At 45.6% G+C, this 21614-nt stretch overlaps 1 protein-coding gene across 8 annotated transcripts in view; it reads left to right on the forward strand.

Moving 5' to 3' along the window:
* LOC145349245 (nuclear mitotic apparatus protein 1-like) overlaps positions 1–18049 on the forward strand; it is a 108483-nt gene extending 90434 nt beyond the window's left edge. For all 8 annotated transcript variants that reach the window (XM_080197724.1, XM_080197726.1, XM_080197725.1 and 5 more), the window contains 9 exons: positions 481–711; positions 2168–2352; positions 3691–3937; positions 4457–4748; positions 7683–7819; positions 9629–9853; positions 10865–10978; positions 14461–14610; positions 15857–18049. In XM_080197724.1, coding sequence (XP_080053850.1) covers positions 481–711; positions 2168–2352; positions 3691–3937; positions 4457–4748; positions 7683–7819; positions 9629–9853; positions 10865–10978; positions 14461–14610; positions 15857–15898 — 1623 coding nt within the window. In that variant the 3' untranslated portion in view covers positions 15899–18049. The remainder of the gene's footprint in view (positions 1–480; positions 712–2167; positions 2353–3690; positions 3938–4456; positions 4749–7682; positions 7820–9628; positions 9854–10864; positions 10979–14460; positions 14611–15856) is intronic.
* Positions 18050–21614: the final 3565 nt, after the last annotated feature.

Genomic DNA, 21614 nt, shown 5'->3' on the forward strand with positions numbered 1-21614 from the left:
TGATGTGATTCAATGTCCATTACTACCCCCTCTGGGTGAGGGGGAGGGGGTGGTAATGGAGTATCTTAAAGGAGGATAGAGAATTCAGCGTTTAGGCATTGGAAGGCAGAGTCAGCAGTTGGAAATGCTTTAGGGTAGAATTGAGAGATTACAGATTTCTTGGAAGGTTATGGATTTGGGGGAGGTTATCGTGAGAGAGAAGGGTGGGTCATGTAGAGATTTGAGATTGAGAATGCCAATATTAAAATCAAGGTGTTGCTGGTCCACATCGCAGGGGCAGTCTCAGGATTTGGGGGAGGGAGAATGGTTAGTCTTACATTCATTTCTTGTGTTTTATTGAGCCAGTGTTAGTGAGCAAACATGGTAGTGGGGGGGGAATGAGTGAACAGGACATGTTGATCCAAACCTTGGTGCAATAATTTTTCTGGTTATGTTTTGTTATGCTACTCTGTATTTCCATCCCTAAATCCACTGAACTAGCTGGATAAGGCAAAGACTCACTACGATAGCAAGAAGATGCTAAACCTGGAGCTGACACAGAAGTTGGAGGCCACTGGGAAGAATATCTCCACTCTGGAACAGCAGCTTGCCTCTGCGAAACAAGAGTGTGCAGATCTACGCAGTGAGTCTGAGCGACTGCGCAAGGAGCTGCAGCAGTCGGTGAAGGAGTTGAAGGAGGCCACCCAGAAGAACAAGAACCTGTCTGCGCAGGTAGATAACTGGAGCAATTATGTAGGAACCTCTAATAGTAAGAACAAGGGAGGTCCAAAGAGATAGAATCATAGAATCCCTAGAATGCAGAAGAAAGCCATTCAACCCATCAAGTCTGCACCAACCACAATCCCACCTAGGCCCTATCCCCATAACCCCCTGCATTTACTCTAGCTAATCCCTCTGACACTGAGGGGCAATTTATTATGGCCAATCCACCTAATTCACACATCTTTAGAGTGTGGGAGGCACCCGGAGGAAACCCATGCAAACATGGGAATTGTGCGCAAACTCCACACAGTCACCCAAGCCGGGAATCGAACCCGGATCCCTGGCGCTTTGAGGGAGCAGTGTTAACTACTGTGCCATCCTGGAGTCCATGCACAGTGATCGCTAAAGTGTTATAGCCAAGTGTTAAAATGACGTGTAAAAGGCTAATGAGATATTAGTCTTTATATGGTGGAAGGCCGGGGTATTAAAGGAAGGAGAATTTGCTGGAGACGTACAAAATCCTGATCCCTCACATTGACCTGAAGTGGTCTAAAGTTCTAGACGTTACTTCTAAACAAAAGATATATCACAATTGTATCAGGCCGAAGGAGGCCATTCAGCTCATCATGTCTGCACCAGCTGTCCAAATGCACACTATGACTTTGTGCCAATCCCTTGCCTTTGGACTGTACCCCAGCATTTTTCTTTATTCGAGTAATCATCCAAGGTCTTCTTGAATGTCTCAATTGAACTTGTCTCCACCACACTTCCAGGCAGTGCATTTCAGAACCCAATCAATCATTATGTGAGAGTTTTTTTCTCAAAGCACAATTTCTTCTTTTGCAAATTGCTTTAAATCTGTGCCCTCTCCTTTCTTCGAGCAGGAACAGCTTCTGCCTGTCTACTCTGTTTAACTCCTTCACAACTTTTAACATCTCCTCTTAGCCGCCTTCTCTCCAAGGAGAATAGCCCAAACTCTCTCATGTATCCTTGTAACTGAAGTCGTCATCCCTGGAACCATTCTTTAGACCCCTTTTGCACTCTCTCCAACATGTTCATATCCAAAACTGCACGCAATATTACATATTGATCTTTGAAGGAGTGTAGTGCAGATTGTGTGCGCGTGCGTGCATACTGTAGTGAGGCTGTCAGGTGCTGGTCCAGGAACACTACTTCATGCAGTGTGTAGCAGAGGTGTCATTCTCTCCCACAAAACATAGTAGATGCCAGCTCTGTTGTTCTCAAATTTGACTGGAGCCTAGACATGTGGATGGAGTTAGGATGCAGGTCAGCCGTGAGCTAATTATATGTGAAACCTTTGCGTTTAGAAAAGACAGCTATGGGCGAATGATGATGTGAGAAATCTGGTTGTGGCCCTCTCCCCAACTGTGACTGAAATATTTGCTGCTTCTGCGTCTCTGCAATTGTGAGAGTGAAATGATAGTTTTGTGTGCACACGTAACAGGTGGAACTAGCTGACCAACAGCTGAGGGAACTGGAGAAGTCACGTTCAACCACCGGAACTGTGAGATCCCGCGCTGATAACCGCAGGACCTCGTCTCGAGCTGGAGAATCAGAAGCTGATTTCAGCAAGGACAGTATTGAGCTGAGCGACTTGGAGGAGTCGATGTGGGAGAATGCAGGGGGCAGGTAAAAGGAGCTTTACATTTATACAGTTCTTTGCATCACTTCTGAACATCCCAAGGTTTTTTAAGTACACTTATTAATCATAAGTATGGCCTACATTAACTTTGCAATGAAGTTACAATGAAATTCCGAGTACTTTACAACCAATTGAATATATTTTGAAGTGTAGTCACTGTTGTAATGTAGGAAACATAGCGATCAATTTGCAGATAGCAAGCTCTCACAAACCACAATGAGTGCCTGGAGCAACTAGATTTTGAGTAATGCTGGTGGAGGAATAGATATTTGTCAGGAAAAGAAGAAGAACACCCCACCTTCTCTTCCAAAAATTATCATTGAATTCTTTAACACCTACCTGATAGGCCTTTGGTTTAATGTCTCATCCAAAAGAAAGCACTTCCCAACAGTGAAGCACTCCCTCAGTTTTGCCTGGAGTGTCAGTCTGGAATCATGCGCTTAAATGTCTGGAATGTGACATTAACCCACAACTTTCTGACTTGGAGGCAAGAGTGTCACCTACTGACTCAGACTTAAATAAACTAGCTTTAAATATTAAGACTTGCTCTAACTTGTTTTTTTTCTCTGAAGCCTTTTTCCTGGGGATTAAGCTGAGGCCCATGTAATGTTGGGGTTCTGCCTTGTAGTTCTTCAGTGCCAGGATCCAGAACTCCAGAGGGGCAACAAGATGGCACAGTGGTTAGCGCTGCTGCCTCAGCGCCAGTGACTTGGGTCCAATTCCCAACTTGCGTCACTGTCCGTGTGGAATTTGCACTTTCTCCCTATGTCTGCGTGGGTTTCCTCCCACAATCCAAATATTTGAGGGTTAGATGGATTGGCCATGCTAAATTGCCTCTTAGTGTCGGGGGATTAGTTCGGGTACATTCCTGGGGTTACAGGATAGGGCCTGGGTGAGATTTGTGGTTGGTGCAGACTCAATGGGCTGAATGGTCTCCTTCTGCACTGTAGAGATTCCGTGATTGTACATGGTGTGAGTTGTGCCCGTGTGCAAGTCGCGTTCACTACAGTTCAAGTAGGTTATCGTTGCACAGCAATCATACAAAATAATTTAATGCAGGTTTTTTAATCTTGGGGATTTACAGTCTATACGAACAACTGCCTCTTAACCCATGGATATACTAAAAATGAATGAGGTATTATTAATTGTTGAGAATGAATGCATCTCTGAATTTCTAACCGAGCTGTGAATAGAATGCTCGCTAGCACCCAATCTGACAGTGGCCTGGTTTTTCCTTCAGTCGTGTTCTGCTGACCTGTGTCTGCAGTATTTTTTCCTTTTGTGCTAAGGAAGCCCAACATTTTTAACTTCGCTTTATTCCCCAGGAGGGGCAAAGCAGCCTTCAAGACCCCTGTCGCAACTCGAAAGGCAGCTGGATCTCAGGCTGCACAGAAACAGCGTGGCAGTCAAGAATCCCTGGACTCATTGTACTTCACCCCACTGCCCAGCCAGGGCCGGTCCAAATTGGACACCAGCCTCAGCTCCATTGGGGACCTCAGTCTGGACTCGGCCAAGAAAACCCGTTCAGGACGGAGACGCACAACTCAAGTCATCAATATCCTCATGACAAAGGTATGGATAGAAATCTGTCTATTGTGAGGGTGGAGGGTTATGTAAGGGAAAATTTAATTCCAGATTTAATTAAGTTTTTCTTTCTTAATCCAGCCCAGTAGTGGGGGCCATTAGCTACTTGCTCTGTTTATTAATGAAGGCTGGACGGTGTCCAGAGGTGGTCTGCCTTTTCTTGATAACTTAATTACTCCCTGGCAGCCGTGTGTACTATCTTCAAGATGCAGTGCAACAATTCACCAAGATTCTTTGGACAGCACAATCCAAACCCGTGAGCCCTACCATCTAGAAGGACAAGGACAGCAGATGCCTGGGAACACCACCACTTGGAGGTTCCTCTCCAAGTCACTGACTGTCCTGACTTAGAAATATATTGACTGTTCCTACATTGTCACTGGTTCAAAATCCAGGAACTCCCTCCCTCACAGCACTGAGGGTATACCTACACTGCATGGACAGCAGTGGCTTAGGAAGGTGGCCCAGCACCAACATTAATCTTTATTCCTCTTGCCTTCCCCACAGAAGGAAACAGTTGAATACGAGGAAGCTAGCACTTCAAACACTTCATTCTCAGGCATCCAAGCCTCAGCCTCCCACCCTAACCTCGCAGGCAGGCCTTCCCGGAGAGGCCGGAGGAACCGGCCCACCTCCGTCACCTCGCTGCCGAACATTGATCGCTCCCTATCCCAGGACTCGCTGGATAGCAGCAGCAACACCGAGGACTTGGGAGCTGCCACTTTGATGAACCTGCCAGGATACCGGCCATCAACCCGGAGGTCCACCAGGCTATCCACGTTCGGCAGCATCGCCTCAAGTATGTTGTTGTGAGGGGCGGGGGGATGCAGTGGTTATTGTGCAAATGAGAAGCTGGAGTGAGCAAAGGGAGGCAGAACTGGAGAATTGTCAGTTTCTCAAACCAAGGTTGTCATACCCTTAACAAAGGTGGGAGGAAATTTTACTGGAATGGGACTGGCAGTGAGGGATTTCACCTACATGGCAACACTGGAGAAGCTGGGATTGTTCTCCTCAAAGCACCAAGTCAAGAGTAGAATTAATGGAAGTATTCAAAATTGAGCGGTTTTAATAGAATAACAAAGAACAAACTGTTTCCAGTGGTGGGAGTGGAACTGAGTGAGAGCATTTTTACAGAGTTGTTTCAAAATACACAAAAGGATGGTGGAAGCAGATTCAATAGTAACATTCAAGAGGCGATTGGATAAATATTTGTAAGAAGCACCTTTTATAGCAATGGAGGAAGGCAGGGGAGTAGAGTTAATTGGGTCATTGTTTTAGTGCAAGCACTTTGGATCCTTCTGTACTTTGAGTTTATGAATGTATGAAAATTTACCAGTAGCTTATGCAGGGTCAGTATGTGTTTAAGTGTAGATTGTAGGGAAAGTCAGACACAAGAAAAATATTGGGGGAAGAGAGGTGCTTTCACTGATACGTTGTCAGAAAGCATTGCATATGCACACACGCTCAGGTGTACAGTCGCAGACAAGCGATTATTTTGCTAATAAGGCATTGTAGTATTTGTATGGAGGTCAGTAAATTGGATTTTGGGGTTTATTCGATGAAGAAAGTTCATGTGGCTGGAAAGTCGATTAAAAATTTCAAAACTGCATTTGATAAATGGCGGGTTGGAACAGCAGTAGGAGAATGGAGCTGAGGTCCAGATAGCCCTTTTGGAATGGAATGGTATTATCTAGATCGAGGGATCTCTTCTCATGTCCCTGTAAGCAGCTGTTCAAAAGAGGCATGACAGCCATGTATAATTGTTCAGTCCTAAGGATAATGATCTCCTATCTACAGCAAAATGTTTTTATTCAGTAATTTAAGAAAAGTTGCTGGAACAATACGCTGGGTCTGGCAACATCAATGGAGAGAGAAACAGAGTTAATGTGTTATGACTGAGATGGGAAGAGTGCTCAGTTTATCTAGCCCCACTACTCCACAGGTTGTACCATTAGTTTAACTCTCTCGCCAAAATGCCCAATTATTTATCTTTGCTGCTGTTAGACCCAGAATAGAAGAATTTAACCTGGCTTCTTTCAGTAAACTCAGTGATCAATTCATCATAAAACAAAATTTTCTTTGTACAACAATTCTCTCTGTCTCTCATATCTCTATCACATCTCCGTCACACAAAAACAAAAAAGATCTCTTGCGGATGTGGGTGGCTGAAGAAAGTACTTCATAACAAATGATAAAGTTCACAGGTTTTGATACTGTTGATCTAGTGTTCCCTCATGTGATGACAAATTGCTAGTCCCAGTAGCTGTCTGGAGATTCTCGTCAGTATAACTTTAGCATGGAGGAGAATAGAGCCAAATCAATTCTTGTCCAGAATCCAGAATAGAGCCCGATCAATACTACTTGTCTAGAATAGAGTCAAATCAATTCTTTATGTCACAGCCTGTTGGGTTTCCCATTACAGACAAGTTTCACTGAGATGTGGATTCCTAGCTGGATGCTGCCAATAACACTGTGTCAGGCAATGAGAATGCGAGCTGGACAGCCTTTTTCCTTCTTGGTTCATTCCCAACTGAGTTCAAAACAACAAGTGTTTAATTTGAAGCTCATCTCTGTCAGGTGCTTTCCAATAAGTCACTAGGTGCTTTGCCTTTAAGATAGGAAATCTAACAATTAAAGTAATTGTAGTTCAAATATGCAAACATCAGAAGAGCAGTGTTGGTCAGTTGGCAGACGTTGTGTGATTTCTTAGCAAAGGCAGGCTTATTGAAAGCCAGGCTTATTCCCACCTGAAAGTTGGGAATCAAGTAGATAAGGTTGTTAAGAAGGCGTACGGTGTCTTGGCGTTTATTGGTAGGGGGATTGAATTTAGGAGTCGCAGCGTCATGTTGCAACTGTACACAACTCTGGTGCGGCCGCACTTGGAGTACTGTGTGCAGTTCTGGTCCCCACATTACAGGAAGGATGTGGAGGCTTTGGAGAGGGTGCAGAGGAGGTTTACCAGGATGTTGCCTGGTATGCAGGGGAGGTCCTATGAGGAGAGACTGAGGGATTTGGGGTTGTTTTCACTGGAAAGAAGGCGGCTAAGAGGGGATCTTATAGAAACATATAAGATGATTAGAGGTTTAGATAGGGTGGATGGTGATAGCCTGTTTCCTCGGATGGAGAAAGCTAGCACGAGGGGGCATGGCTTTAAATTAAGGGGGGGTAGCTACAGGACGGATGTCAGGGGCAGGTTCTTTACCCAGAGGGTGGTGAGGGACTGGAATGCCCTGCCTGCTGCAGTTGTAAATGCGCCTAGTTTGGGGGCGTTTAAGAGATTGGTGGATAGGTTTATGGACGAAAAGGGATTGGTTTAGATTAGTGGGTCAATGTTTTTTTTTAAAAATAAGACTGGTCGGCGCAACATTGTGGGCCGAAGGGCCTGTTCCGCGCTGTAATGTTCTATGTTCTATGTTCTATTGACAGTCCTAGTTTCAAAAAAAAATCTAGATCAGCTTCCCAAGTGTCCAAATAATTCAACGTCCTTCCACACTTTAAAAGAAAATATAGTTCTTGGAGAGATGGTTCCATTTGGGTTGGAAACATAAGGTCTGCTTCTTGCTCCACAGAAATTGCCAGTTCTGTTGAATAACCAGCGTTTTGTTTTAAGTTCAGATCTGCATCATCTGCAGCATTTTGCACTATTTAATTTATATTCAGTGCATGTCTGTAGTTATGACTGCCTAATCAGCTCATTTATCCTGCTGGGTTTTCTCTCAATCCTATCAATCAGGTACAAACACGTTGTACCCAGGAAGCTGCCAGGATGAGCCTGATCAACTGGAGGACTGGAACCGGATTGCCGAGCTACAGCGACGGAATGGTGTGTGTCCCCCACACCTGAAGACCTCCTACCCCTTGGAATCTAATGTAAGAAAACTGGTTTACTTTAGCCCTTTCCCCAGAAGAAATTCTCTCTCACTCTTGCGTGCTTGCTCGTTTTTGCATTCTCTCTCTGTCTCTGTCTCTCTCTCTCTCTATATTTGTGTAATATAGAGAGTGAAGGTGCCCTTTCAGTCCAGTAGGTCTGTGCTGCCTCTTTGTTGGAAGAAACATAGAAACTAGAAGCAGGAGTAAGCCATTCGGCCCTTCAAGCCTGCTGTACCATTCATTTTGATCACGGCTGATCATCGAATTCAATATCCTGATTCTCCACCCTTTTCCCTATGTTTATTGATCCCTTTACATAACATAAGAAATAGGAGCAGGAGTAGGCCATCTAGCCCTTCGAGCCTGCCCCGCCATTCAATAAGATCATGGTTGATCTGAAGTGGATCAGTTCCACTTTCCCACTTTCTCCCCATCACCCTTAATTCGCCTGTCTATCAGAAACCTATCTACCCGTGACTTAAATATATTCAGCGAGTTAGCCTCTACCACTTCAGTGGGCAGAGAATTCCAGAGACTCACCACCCTTTGAGTGAAGAAGTTCCCCCTCAACTCTGATCTAAACTGCCCCCTGCCTTACCTTCTTGCTCAAGGGCTGGGAGGCAATCACTATGCCACAGCAACCGTTTCCCCATGCCCCCCATTCATTTCTTTTTTAAGATTGTTTATCACCTGTCTAACATAGTTTTGTGCGTTAGGTTGTGTGGCTTGTGTACTGTCTATCCAATGGTCTATTTGATCTTGGGAGGGCACCATATTTGAAGCAGATCCTGTCCATGCCTGGTACTTCTGTTGAGGCTGTTCCTAACAGGATTCAGGAGGCAGCAATGAGGAGCAAGTCCACTTTGTGTCTCCCTCAGTCAGAGATCAGGAGTCTTGCTCTGGCCACTAGGAAACGTTAGAGTGGTGTGATCACTGGCAGGATCAGTAGAGTTAAAATGCGATCAGCTGTGATCTGTTTGAATAGTGGAACAGGCTTGAGCGGACTGAATGATCTCCTGTGAGTGAGCAATAATGCAGCTCTTTCCAGTGCTACACACATCCAGATTTTTAATTCTGCAAATGCCCTTCCCAACTCGCCTTCCTTGATTACTTCATCATCATTCCAACTCTGACTTTCCTGTGCTACACTAGGAAACATCAGGAGATTGCGGTGGGGGGTAATATCAGTGGGAAGTTACTGATTCATCAGTTCTCAACTCGGGGATATGGGCATCACAGGGAGGGCCAGCAGAGAGTTGGTAGTGAGCCTTGAATATAAGTGAGTGACTCGGTCTGCCATTTCGGAAGGCAGTTATGATGCAACCACGTGTTTCTACGGTTTTGGAAACACGTGCTGGCCAGACTGGGTAAGGAAGGCAGATTTCCTCCTGCTACCCTTATCCAGTCTGACCCACATGAGACTCCAGGTCCACAGCATCTGAATTGCCCTCTGTGATGGCCTAGCAAGCCACTCAGTTCAAGGGCAGTTAGGGATGGGCACAAATGTTGGTCTGCCAGTGAGGTCCACATCCCATCAAAGAATAGCAAAAAAAAATGCTGCTCTGGTGAATCATTAGTCTGAGCCTCTGAATTACTATTTCAGGAACATTATTGCTATGATGCCACCCCCCCTTATCTTAAGTACTTCTCTCTAATCTTTGGGAGATGCCAGCAAATGTGCCCCCCACACCACAGACCATCTGGGGAGATACACGGGTTTCTCGAAGGCCGCTTAATAAAACTTGCTGACTTTCCTCCAGTGCAAATAAATCAATAGTGTTTTTTCTTCTCTCCACTATCCCTCTCCAGACTGCTACCAGTGAATCGATGATTACTGAGGATGAGCTGAGGCTGGGAGACCCCGAGGTGACTCTTCGACGGGCCACCCTGCTGCCTCAGCAGATAAAGGAGATGAACCCCAGCCGCCTGAAGAGACTGTCCTCTGACTCGCGTGATTCCAACTGGAAAGGAGTCACCACTCGCCAGCGCAAGCGACTCTCTGAGGAGTCACACCAGGGATCAGGCACCCCCGAGGTAAGGACAGGTGGAGAGTTACAGCCCCTGTTCCCTTTTGTGGGCCAGGGCTCATGTGGACATTGGGACAGATCTGTTGGGCTGAATGGCCTGTTTTCTGTTCTATAGATTTCTATAAAGAAAAATATTAAATTTCCACAGCACCTTTCAATGTCAGAATATCCCAGATACTTCACTGCACATTAAATCCCCCACTCCTCCCACCCAGCAAGTACAGTCAGCATTGTAGGAAAAGCAACAGCTAATACGTGCACAAAATCCCACAAACCCTAATGTGGTAATAATGGTGTTCAAACAAGATCCTGTCTGCCCCCTCAGCTGGCTGTCATAGAAACCATGGCACTATTCCAAAAATCTGGGAGTTCTTCCCCTCTCAGCCTTCACCGAAAAAGATCCCCCAGTCATTTGGATCATTTCAGTTTGTGGGATCTTGCTATACGCTAAGTAGCTGCTGTGTTTTCTGCATTGCTACGGTGATCACACTTCAGAAGTGCAGTGTCAGCTATAGAGTGCTTTGAGGCATCCTGCAATTGGGAAAGGCACTACATAAAAGCAAGTCTTTGATTCTAATTGCCTGGTTTGGGGAGTGACCCTGCCAACTGCCAGCCACTCACTATGGTAGAACTGAGAAGCTACACCTGTCTTTATCCAGATAGTGCTGAGAATATGGAAGTGACTACCTCAGGGAATGGTTGGGGTGAATAGTACAAATATGTTTCAGGGGAATCTGGGTAAAACAGATAAGGGAGAAAAGAATAAAGGGACATACTCATGGAGTGAGATGAAGAGAGGGGTAGAAAGAAGATTGTGCAGAGTATTGACACTGACATAGTCAAGCTAGACCAGATGGCCTGTTGCTATACTGTACATTGCATGTAAATTCTGTAAAGGGAATAGAATCAGGACTGGGTTTTGAAGTTGAGATTGCTTTGAATGAATTGTGTTGTGTGCAGTGGCTGTGATGCTTTGTAAATTTTTCTGCTCTTAAATGTGTTTTTCCTAAATGTGCAGGCCAAGAAGCAGCTGAGCTGTTTTCCACGACCCTTGACCCCAAAGGAGAAACGTGGTCACTCGCTGTTCGAGAACCAATCCAAACGCCTGACTCAGAATAAGGCCAAGAACCAGGTGCATTTCTCCGTTACTGCAACACCATTTTAGATCAGAAAAAAGGACAGACTGGTATTTATAAATATTCTGGCATCTTGGCCAATATTTATCGTCACTATCTCGTCATTGTTTATGGGATCCTAATGCACACATTACAGCTCAATAGTGGCCGTTGTTACAATCTCATATACAGAGAAGTCACTTTTAAAAAGAAATACGAACACTGAGAATTATGGCAAAATACTTCACATTTTAAACTAACTTTTACCATTACTACTAATTTAGTAGTAGCAGCAGCACATTTCACAACCACTTGCAGTTTTAATTTTGGCATTCTCCATTCCAGTTTTATTTCCACCCAGTTGTTTCCCCCATACTTTACAGGATCTGGAGAGCCCTGAATCAGAAACATACCCCACCCCGGTTTCTGCTTCCGGCTTCCCAGCTGCTTTACAGTCTCTGACAGATTCTCCTTGCGTATCTCAGTGGTGCTGCCAGACTAACTCTGTTAATATGAGAAAACACACAGATTAAAAACTCGAAGAAGAACACAAAAGACCTCCTGGAAATTTATCCGCATGGCACACCTGAGATGTCCAGATAGAAGCTTAAAGTAATTATCTCCAATTCCCTAATCTTCTCCTTGTTCTGGAAAACAATATAAATAACATAAATCCTTTATTGAGATGGTTATAGACATCAGCACTCAGAGGCTCGCGGTTATCCATCTTTTATTGCTTTCTCACTTTCATTTCTGGCTTTATTAAATAAAAATAGGCCTCGCTTTGATTTGCAATTACGATAGATTTGTTTACCAACTTCTCAAACCAGGGCGTTTTCATTGATCTTGGCTTTTAAAAATGTTAATTCCTACACTAAAAGTTATACACGTGGAGCATCTGAATCATAAATTAGATATTCCCAACCCTGCACTTTCAGTAACCACTTTGGAATGTCCTGAGGTGGTTGAAGTTGATATACAGATATGTAGATATACAGGTTTGTTTATCTTTGTGTAATCTTCAAACTTGGAAAGAATGTGCTAGATAAGGGCAGCACAGTGGTTAGCTTTGCTGCCTCACAGTACTAGGGACCCGGGTTCGATTCCATCCTTGGGTCGCTGTTTTGTGGATTCTGCATGTTCTCCTCGTGTCTGCGTGGGTTTTCCTGGGTGCTTCAGTTTCCTCCCACTGTCCAAAGGTCTGCGAGTGTTTAGACTAAATTGCCCCTTAGTGTCAGGGGGACTAGATAGAGTAAAAACGTGGGGTTATGGGGATAGGTGGACAGTGCAGACTCGATGGGCTAAATGGCCGCCTTCTGCACTGTAGGATTTTGTGATGTCGGGACGAGAAGGATTTACCATCTGTGTATCCCCTATTACCCTGTGTGGTGCATTTAACTTGCTGTGTCATTGTAGGTAATTTTACATTGGGACCTGAAGCTTTGATCACCTGCCCCACAATACAGACTCTGTGATTCAGTGTCAGGTTGTCTGGATTTTAGTGTGAAGCTCGTGAACCAGTGCATCAGATTGGGATGAGTTCAGTGGTTTGAATTTGTCATTATGTCAGTGTGGTTTGATAGCTGTCAGATCTGACATAGCATATTCATGGAAGGTCAGAGTTCCTTCCCAATGCTGTAGACAACTGAGGGGCTTACAGGGCTGCTCAGAAAGAACCAGTCACCTTCAGAGCCAGACCTAGTAAAGATTTTCTTTCACCAAACGATATTAGTGAAAACAGATGTTGTACGTTATTTTCCAGTTCCCTGTTCAAGAGCCCTTTGATGTGATTTATTAATGCTGGTGGTGGTGTTTAGAGTAATGGTTGGGGATTATCTTTTGTCTTGCTCTGAAGCTCATGGGTGCTTTTCAGTTACATAGCTTGGAACTGTTCTCCCTGGAGAAGAGGGGGATAACACAAGATTTGTTTGAGGTGCTCAAAATCATGAGGGGCATGGACAGAGTAGGTAGGGAAGAACTGTTCCCATTGCTGGAAGGATTGAGAACTAGTGGGCCCAGAATTGACAGAAGAAGCAATGGAGACATGAGAAATGATTAAGGTCTGAAATGCAATGCCTGTGAGTGCGATGGAGGCAACTTCAGTGGAGGCTTTCAAGAGAAAATTGGATTATTGTGTGAAAAGGAGAGTGAACAGGGCGATGGGCAGTGCAATAAATTGCTTATTCAGAGCACCAACGCAGATACCACGGGCCAAATGGTTTCCCTGTATGCCGTAACCATTCTGTGAAATCCAGTTGCTCTCTTCCACAATACCTCATGCTGTAGCATCACCACCTCCACCTGTTGACTGATCTGAAACCTTAGTTGCACCACACTGTCAGAATTGAGCTTCAGTCCTCAGCTGCAGGTTTACAAACTCCCCTGTCATCTCCCATTGGAGAGAAGTTTCAGTCCCCAGTTCCAAAGAGTAGTACAGTACAGGAACTTGTGGAGGGATGGGTTGGTAAGTTTGCCGATGACACGAAGGTTGGTGGTGTTGTGGATAGTCTGGAGGGATGTCAGAAGTTGCAGTGAGACATAGATAGGATGCAAGACTGGGTGGAGAAGTGGCAGATGGACTTCAACACAGATAAATGTGTAGTGGTCCATTTTGGCAGGTCCAATGGGATGAAGGAGTACAATATCAAGGGTAGGACTCTTAGCAGTGTTGAAGAGCAGAAGGACCTTGGGGTCCGTGTCCATAGGACTCTTAATCAGCCTCGCAGGTGGAGGATGTGGTCAAGAAGGCGTATGGTGTGCTAGCCTTCATTGATCGAGGGATTGGGAGGTAATGCTGCAACTTTACAAGACCCTTGTCAGACTCCACTTGGAGTACTGTGCGCAGTTCTGATCACCTCACCACAAGAAGAACGTGGAAGCTATTGAGAGGGTGCAGAGGAGATTTACAAGGATGTTGCCTGGATTGGGAGGCATATGCCTTATGAGGATAGGTTGAGGGAGCTCGGTCTCTTCTCCCTGGAGAGACGAAGGATGAGAGGCGACCTGATAGAGGTTTATAAAATGTTGAGAGGAATAGATAGGGTGGATTCTCGGAGGCTATTTCCCAGGGCTGAAATGGTCGCTACAAGAGGACACAGGTTTAAGGTACTGGGGAGCAGGTACAGAGGAGATGTCAGGGGTAAGTTTTTCACTCGAGGGTGGTGAGTGAGTGGAATCGGCTGCCGTTGGTGGTGGTAGAGGCAAACTCACTGGGGTCTTTTAAGAGACTTCTGGATGAGTATATGGGATCTAATGGGATTGAGAGTTATAGATAGGCCTGGTAGGTATGGATATGATCGGTGCAACTTGTGGGCCGAAGGGCCTGTTTGTGCTGTAGTGTTCTATGTTCGGTCCATCAAGCCTGTGCCAACACATGACGCCTTTCTAAATGAAGGATCTTTTGCCTGTACGTAGTCCGTATCCCTCTGTTCCCTCCCTGTGGATGCCTCTTAAGCGCCCCTTTGTTTACCTTTTTGTTTTCCTTGCTTTTTCCTCCCAGGATGATAGACGCAAATCGATATCTTACACTGTCTTGAATACACCTCGAAGACTGGGCAACACCCTGATGAGGGGCATCAATAAAAGGGCAACTCCCAAGAAAACCCCAAAGAAAACGCCCAAGAAATCTCCCAAAACAAATTCTAAAAAGGTAATTATCTGATTTTTAAAATGCAGGGGTGCAAGTATCAGGAGGTAAACTTGCCCTTTTTGAATACTTGTTGGATTCTGAGTGTTTCTTGCCTATCTCTAGTTTGCTGGAAGTATTGAAAATTCAGCCATTGGTGTGGGGCTGGAGTCACGTGTGGGCCCAGAATGGGTAAGGACTACAGATTTCCCCTCTTAATGGGCACAAGTGAACCAGCTGGGTGTTTGACAACAATCCAGTAACCTTGTGGTCACTTTAATTAATAGCAGCCCAAAATCAGCAGATTTATTCAATGTGAGTGAGTGGGCAATTAAATGACAAATGTATAAACACTTGGATGAACGTGAAGTTATCCTCTACAGACAGAGAAACAAAATGGCAGAGTATTTAACTGGTGGGAGACTGGGAAATGTTGATGTACAAAGGAGCTGAGTGTCCTTGTATACCAGTCACTGAAAGCAAACAGGAAGGCAAATGGTACGTTGGTCTTCATTGCCAAAGGACTTGAGTACAGGAGCAAGGATGTCTTATTACAGCTGAACGGGGCCTTAGTGTATTGTGTGCAGTTTTTCTTTCCCTTTTCTAAGAATGGAAATAATCCCATAGAGGGAGTACAGCGATGGTTCACCAGGCAGATTTCTGGTATGGCTAGATTACCAAACAAGGTGAGTTTGGATCGACTGGGCCTGCATTCACTGAAATTTAGAAGAATGAGATGGGATCTATTTGAAATGTATACAATTCTGACAGTGCTGGACAAACTGGATGCAGGGCTGGCCTCCATTCTCATATCACCATGGTGCCCTGAACCTCAATCTTTGTCCTATCTAGGCCTTGCCGCGGGCAGCTGGCCTAGTGGGTGTCTGTAGGCCATTTCACCATGGGCTCCCTTGCCCATGGGTTAGGGGGTGGGGTCAGTGAGACCAATGAGCTCATGTACAGCCTCCCCTGCCACTATGTGCCACCCAGCCTGCTGGACAACACTGTTGCCTATAACACCATCCCCCAGGAGCTGGTGATATTGGCCGTTGCAGATTGAAACATGAAGCGGGGTGTTCTTTGTGGTGTTTGGTGTCAGCTCGATGGGCTGAATGGCCTCCTTCTGCACTGTAAAGATTCTGTGACTCTTGGACCAATGTTTACTCCTTGGCCAGAGCTAAACTCAGGTGATCTGGGTGTTTCATGATGCCATTTGCTCTGCCCTCTGGCTCACGTTTACCTTTGACTTTTTTTTCCATTTCTGTTTCAGGAAATTGGCACCCGCAAAATGCCCAGGAACGTGAAGATGTGAGTGTTGATTGAAGGGCAATTTGGCAAGACCCTTGAGCAGGAGACTAACCTGTCCAAGGTTGGATGTTTGTGAAGACCTGTTCTGCCTGAAGGAACTCAGGCAAACCGTTGGCTTACTCTTTTATTTTTTTAACGAAACAATTTGCCTTAAGAGTGATTAACGAGGTCAGACTGAATACCAGTCAGCGTAGAGTACGTTAGTATCCAGGAGGGTGAGTTATACCAGTCAGCGTAGAATACATTAGTATCCAGGAGGAGAGTTAATTAACTCCCTATTACACTCCTGCCTCCTAGTTTTAAATGCTCATACTGATTTACTCCAGTATTAGGATCGTGGCTGAAACTTTCTATCAAACTATATTTCTTACGTCCTTTTGCAAGCCTTGCCTGTTGTAAATTTTCCTGTTGGTGCTTTTGAAGCGGTTTTCTTTGATAAGGCTGTACAGTGGCAGCATTTGGCACCTGTCACCTGCAGGGACAGGTCAGTGCGCATAACTTTATAAAGAATACATATTGGGGCCCAACTCCGTGAGCTGGGAGCGGGGACTGAGTTTATCCAACCTCGGGTAGACATTATTCCCTGCTGAGTTTATCCAGCCTTGGATAGACCTTATCTCCCAGGGAGTTCATCCAGCCTCGGGTAGACCTTATCCTCCCGCGCGCGCCCCCACCCCACCCACCCACCCACCCCCAAGCCACCTAGAGCACTTCTTGATCCCATGTTCACACTGGGAGAAGCCAGGACTCCTTGCACCCACGTCCTGCTCTATCCTCAGAACTGAAAGTTGGCACTGCCACTGTACAGCTTGATGGAGTATTCCTGCAGCTAGTTAGATTGTAGCTGTCGAGCATTGTTGCGTTGTGATTATACAGGAGAGGAGGCATAAGAATGGAGACCTGGTCTGCTAACCTGACCCCAAGAAGTATTGCCAATCAGTTGGGTGGAGGTGGCATCAAAACCCAATCCTTTCGATCAGGTTTGATTTTGACAGTTGTATCATTTTATTGCTCTGTCTCTAGGGCTTGTCACTACTTTCAGGTTCATTTGAAATTGCAGCATGTTAGCGAAGAAATATTTTGGATAATTTTGTGCTGTATTTAGGCAAGTGTTGACCACAGTCAGATTTGCACAGCCCTCCCCAGGCCCCAGGCCCCATCCCCGCCCCCTGCCTAGACCTGGCTGACACATTTGCTGCTGATGTTGTGCAGTGTGACTGCAAACCCCACCTTGTTCCCCTGTGTGAGTGTAACCGGCACCAGGCTGTCTCTCCACTCTTGAGAGCGCACCTGATCGTAACTATACTCACCTTTTTCATTACCTGATCCCTCCCAGCTCCAGGTGGAGAGCAGTGGGAGAGATTTGGCTTAGAATAGCCTCAGCTGTGAGACGCATCTCCGTGTGTGTCTGCAGTTAACCAGCGGGACTTTGAATGGATCCTCAACTCAAAACAGTGAAAAATTGCAGAATTGAGAATTCTGGTAAAATTGGAGAGAAAGAGGCAAAATGATCAGATTCAGATTGCAACCTCTTATCCCCCATTCCCCCAACCCAAATGTTGGAGTGAAAAACAGCAATAAACACTGCCTTCTGCCTGGTGAGCTGACTGTAAATCCTTTGGCTCTGTTACCCATAAGACTCACTCACCCAGTTGTCCACTTTATTCTTAAGCAACTTTGAACAAATGAAAGTATTTGTTGTTGATGTTCAGGCAGCTCCTGTATCCAGGATTCTGATGCTGGGAGTCTTAGTGCAGGTCATTCTCTTAGCATTGTCCACCTACCTGCCACTGCTGGAGGGCCCAACTCTTCCAGTGCCACTGTCTGTAGAACACTAAATGAATTTCGGCAGTGTTATCGGACATGTCATTTTAGGTCTCAGCCCTTTGCAAGCTGCCTCCTGTATGCCGCAGTGCTAGGTTATGTATATGTAGACATTATTAATCAGTAATTGTGTGTTTATTATGATAAGCCTGTTTTAAGCTCTTGTAGGTAATAATGAAGTTGAATATTGGACTTTTAAGGACACATGGCTAACTTCAGTCACCACAGCCACAGGGCATCACAAGCTGGTAACGAAGTCCCAGCTGGCTAAGGCACAAATTTATTTAATTTTTAAAATGCCCGATGCCAGTCTGGGAAACACATCCATTTTTTACACTTAAACTGTTGAGGATCTCTGCACTGGTGAACACCAAGGTCTGTGTGGCAGGGGGGTTGTTTGTGTTTGTGTGTGGTGGGGGGGGAGAGGGGAGTATATGCGTCGGGGTGTGTGTGTGTTGGGGGTGGCGGTGTGGTGTGTGTGTCCATCTGGCTGTGTGGTGTTCCATATTTGATTGCTTTGCAGAGAAGTTGGAATGAAACTCAAAGCCGCAGTTAGCGGCAGGTGTTTATGGCTGAGTGTGTTACCCGAGTGCATGCGTGTATTTAGTGTCTCCACTCCGTGCCTCAAGAGATTTTCCAACTGGATCTGCCTTTGTATCAGGTTGAGTGGGAGTGAGTGCCAGAGACTCCCAGAATCCCAATGTGCATTTTCCCCCCCGCCCATGTGAGCCCATGGTCACTATGGAGATGCACTTTTTATAAATAAGTTTCTGAAGCGTGTCTTGCTGCTGGCTGACCGCCATTCAGGCAAATCTGCCACAAACTCCGTCCAGGTCCTGTGTGAAAGCAAGGTGACCCTGCAGGCGCTCTGGGTGAAGAAGGCAGTGCAAACCAAGACATGGAAAAATTTGGCACAAAGCATGCACCTGCCTTTCCCCCTCCTCCCAGTCAGCCTGACCCAGAGATACCTCCTCCCCGTTTAAATTTCGTTTCCAGTGCCCTCTTCATATATTGACGACAGCCAGCATAAGCAGGATCTATCGAGCACTTGTACTGATAGAGAATCTGTCAGGTTCCAGTGACCCCACTGTGTGTTTAGGTTGTGTGAGGTGCGGTCGGTGGTCACTGGAGCAGTTTCCTGGTGGTCCCATCATCTGTCTGCAGACAGTGGGACATTGACTGGGTTCGCGGTGATTTTTATCACTATCTGAAATGATGTACTATTCGCTCTCTCTAAAGCAGGCTTTTAAAAATATTAATTTTTTTATACAAGGTGTTTAGACTCTCTTTTTCTCTCTACAGTGCAGTCCTACCGAATGCACAGTGTAATCCTAAATGTTGTCTTCACTTAATAAAATAAATGTATCTGTTACATACTTTCTGCTTGTAGTTTTTGAAGGGACTGTGTTGCTGTAGTACAGCAGATTTACTCTGAGGCAGACTGGGTGGAGTTAACTCCTTTAAAAAGCTGGAATCTCTCCGTTACTCTGCTGTCTCTGGGGTCTGGGAGCAGACTTGCTGAAAAAGGGGGAGAAAAAAGTCCCACACAGCACCTTCCCAAATAAAATCAAAATGCTGGAAATACGCAGGTCTGGTAGTGTCTATAGAAAGGAAAACCGAATTAACGTTTCATTACAGCTGGGAATATTAGCAATGTAATAGGTTTTGAGCAAGGAGTGGGCAGGGCAAAGACGAAAGGCAGGTCTGTGGTAGAGTGGGAGATGACAGTTTGAATGGCAGTCCCAGGGTCAAAGGGAATGGTGATGGGGCAAGAAAAGAAACGAAAGATGGCTTGTAGTTAGAACGGAGATGTTCTAAAAGTGGCCTCCCAATCTGCATTTGGACTCCTCAGTGGAGAGGGGACAACATTGAGAGCAGCAAATATAGTATAGGCATCTCAGCTGTGGGACATCACTGTCCCTTGGGGTTGTGTCCTTGGCCTAACCATTTGCTGCTTCATCGATGGCCTTCCCTCCATCATAAGGTCAGACGTGGGGATGTTCACGATGTTCAGCACTATTCACGACTCCTCAGATACTGAAGCGGTCTGTGTCCAAATGCAATGAGATCTGGACAATATCCAGGCTTGGGCTGACAAGTGGCAGTAACATTTGTGTCACACAAATGCCAGGTAATGACCATCACCAACAATAGAGAATCTAATCATGTCATCTTGACATTCAATGACATTACCATCACTGAATCCCCCATTATCAACATCCTGAGGGGGTTACCATTGGCCAAAAACTGAACTGGATTAGCCATATAAATACTGTGGCTACCAGAGCAGGTCAAAAGGCTAGGAATCTTGCAGCGAGTAACTCATCTCCAGACTTCCCAGAGCCTGTCCACCTTCTGCAAGGCACATGTCGGGAGCGTGATGGGATACTTTCTACTTCTCTGAATGAGTGCAGCTCCAACAGCGCTCAATACTACCCAGGACAAAGCAGCTTATTTGGTTGGCACCCTATCTACAAACATTCACTCCCTGTGCTCCCAATGAATAGTGGCAGCAATGTGTACCGCCTACAAGATGCACTGCAGCAACTCACCAAGGTTCCTTAGACCTTGCAAGACCACGACCACTACCATCAAGGACAAGAGCAGTAAGTATCTGGGAACGCCGTCGCATGGGGTTTCCCTCCAAGTCACTGAACACCCAGACTTGGAAATATATCGCCGTTCACTGTTGCTGGTTCAAAATCTGGGAATTCCCTCCCTAACAGCAATGTGGGTGTATTCATACCACATGAACTGCAGCTTACCCATCTCAAGGGCAACTCATGGTTAGTACTGCTGCCTCAGTGTCAGGCATGTGTCTGCGTGGGTTTTGTCTGTGTGCTCTATTGAATATAAAAGTAGGGAGGTCTTGCTGTGGCTGTATAGGGCATTGGTGAGGCCGCAGCTGGAGTACTGTGTGCAGTTTTGGGCGCTGTACTTACGCAAGGATATTTTGGCCTTGGAGGGAGTGCAGAGGAGGTTTACTAGGCTGATGCCGGAGTTGAGGGGGTTGAGCTATGAGGAGAGGCTGAATAAACTAGGCTTGTATTCATTAGAGTTTAGAAGAATGAGGGGAGATCTCATTGAGACGTATAAGATGATGAATGGGATGGATAGGATAGAGGTGGAGAGACTCTTCCCGCTCAGAAAGGATAATAGGACTAGGGGGCACAGCCTCAAGATAAGGGGGGGGGGCGGTTTAGAACGGAGTTGAGGAGGAACTTCTTCACTCAAAGGGTGGTGAATCTCTGGAATTCTCTGCCCGTTGAAGTGGTGGAGGCTACCTCGCTAAATATTTTTAAGACGCGGGTTGATGGGTTTTTGATAAGAGAGGGGATTAAGGGTTATGGGGAGAGGGCGGGAATGTGGAACTGAGCCACGACAGATCAGCCATGATCTTATTGAATGGGGGGGCAGGCTCGAAGGGCTAGATGGCCTACTCCTGCTCCTATTTCTTATGTTCTTATGTTCTCTGGTTTCCTCCCACAGTCTGAAAGACGTGCTGGTTTGGTACATTGACCCAAAAATACACCAGAGTATGGCAACTGGGGAAATTTCACAGTAACTTTGTTTGTTGTGTGAATGTAAGTCTTACATGTGACTAATAATAAATAAAAACAATTAGTGATGAACAATAAATGCTGGTCGAGCTGGTGACAGCCACATCCTGTAAATTGTGATTTTTAAGTGTGCTATGCTGAAAGAAGGATGAGTGGATCACTGCTTCACCTGGAAGGAATGTTTTGGGACCTGGATGGTGAGGAGGAGGAATTAAAAAGGCAGGTGTTTCTCCTGGCTTTGTGTGGAAAAGAAACTGCGCATTTGGGTTGATTAAACCAGGGTGTCGTGGGGAGTGGGGGAATGCTGGCAGGGACGATGCTTTTGATGGTAACAAA

This window comes from Carcharhinus amblyrhynchos, chromosome 10 (genome assembly GCF_965287045.1).
Source record: "Carcharhinus amblyrhynchos chromosome 10, sCarAmb.v2.hapA, whole genome shotgun sequence".
NCBI classification, from domain to species: domain Eukaryota; kingdom Metazoa; phylum Chordata; class Chondrichthyes; order Carcharhiniformes; family Carcharhinidae; genus Carcharhinus; species Carcharhinus amblyrhynchos.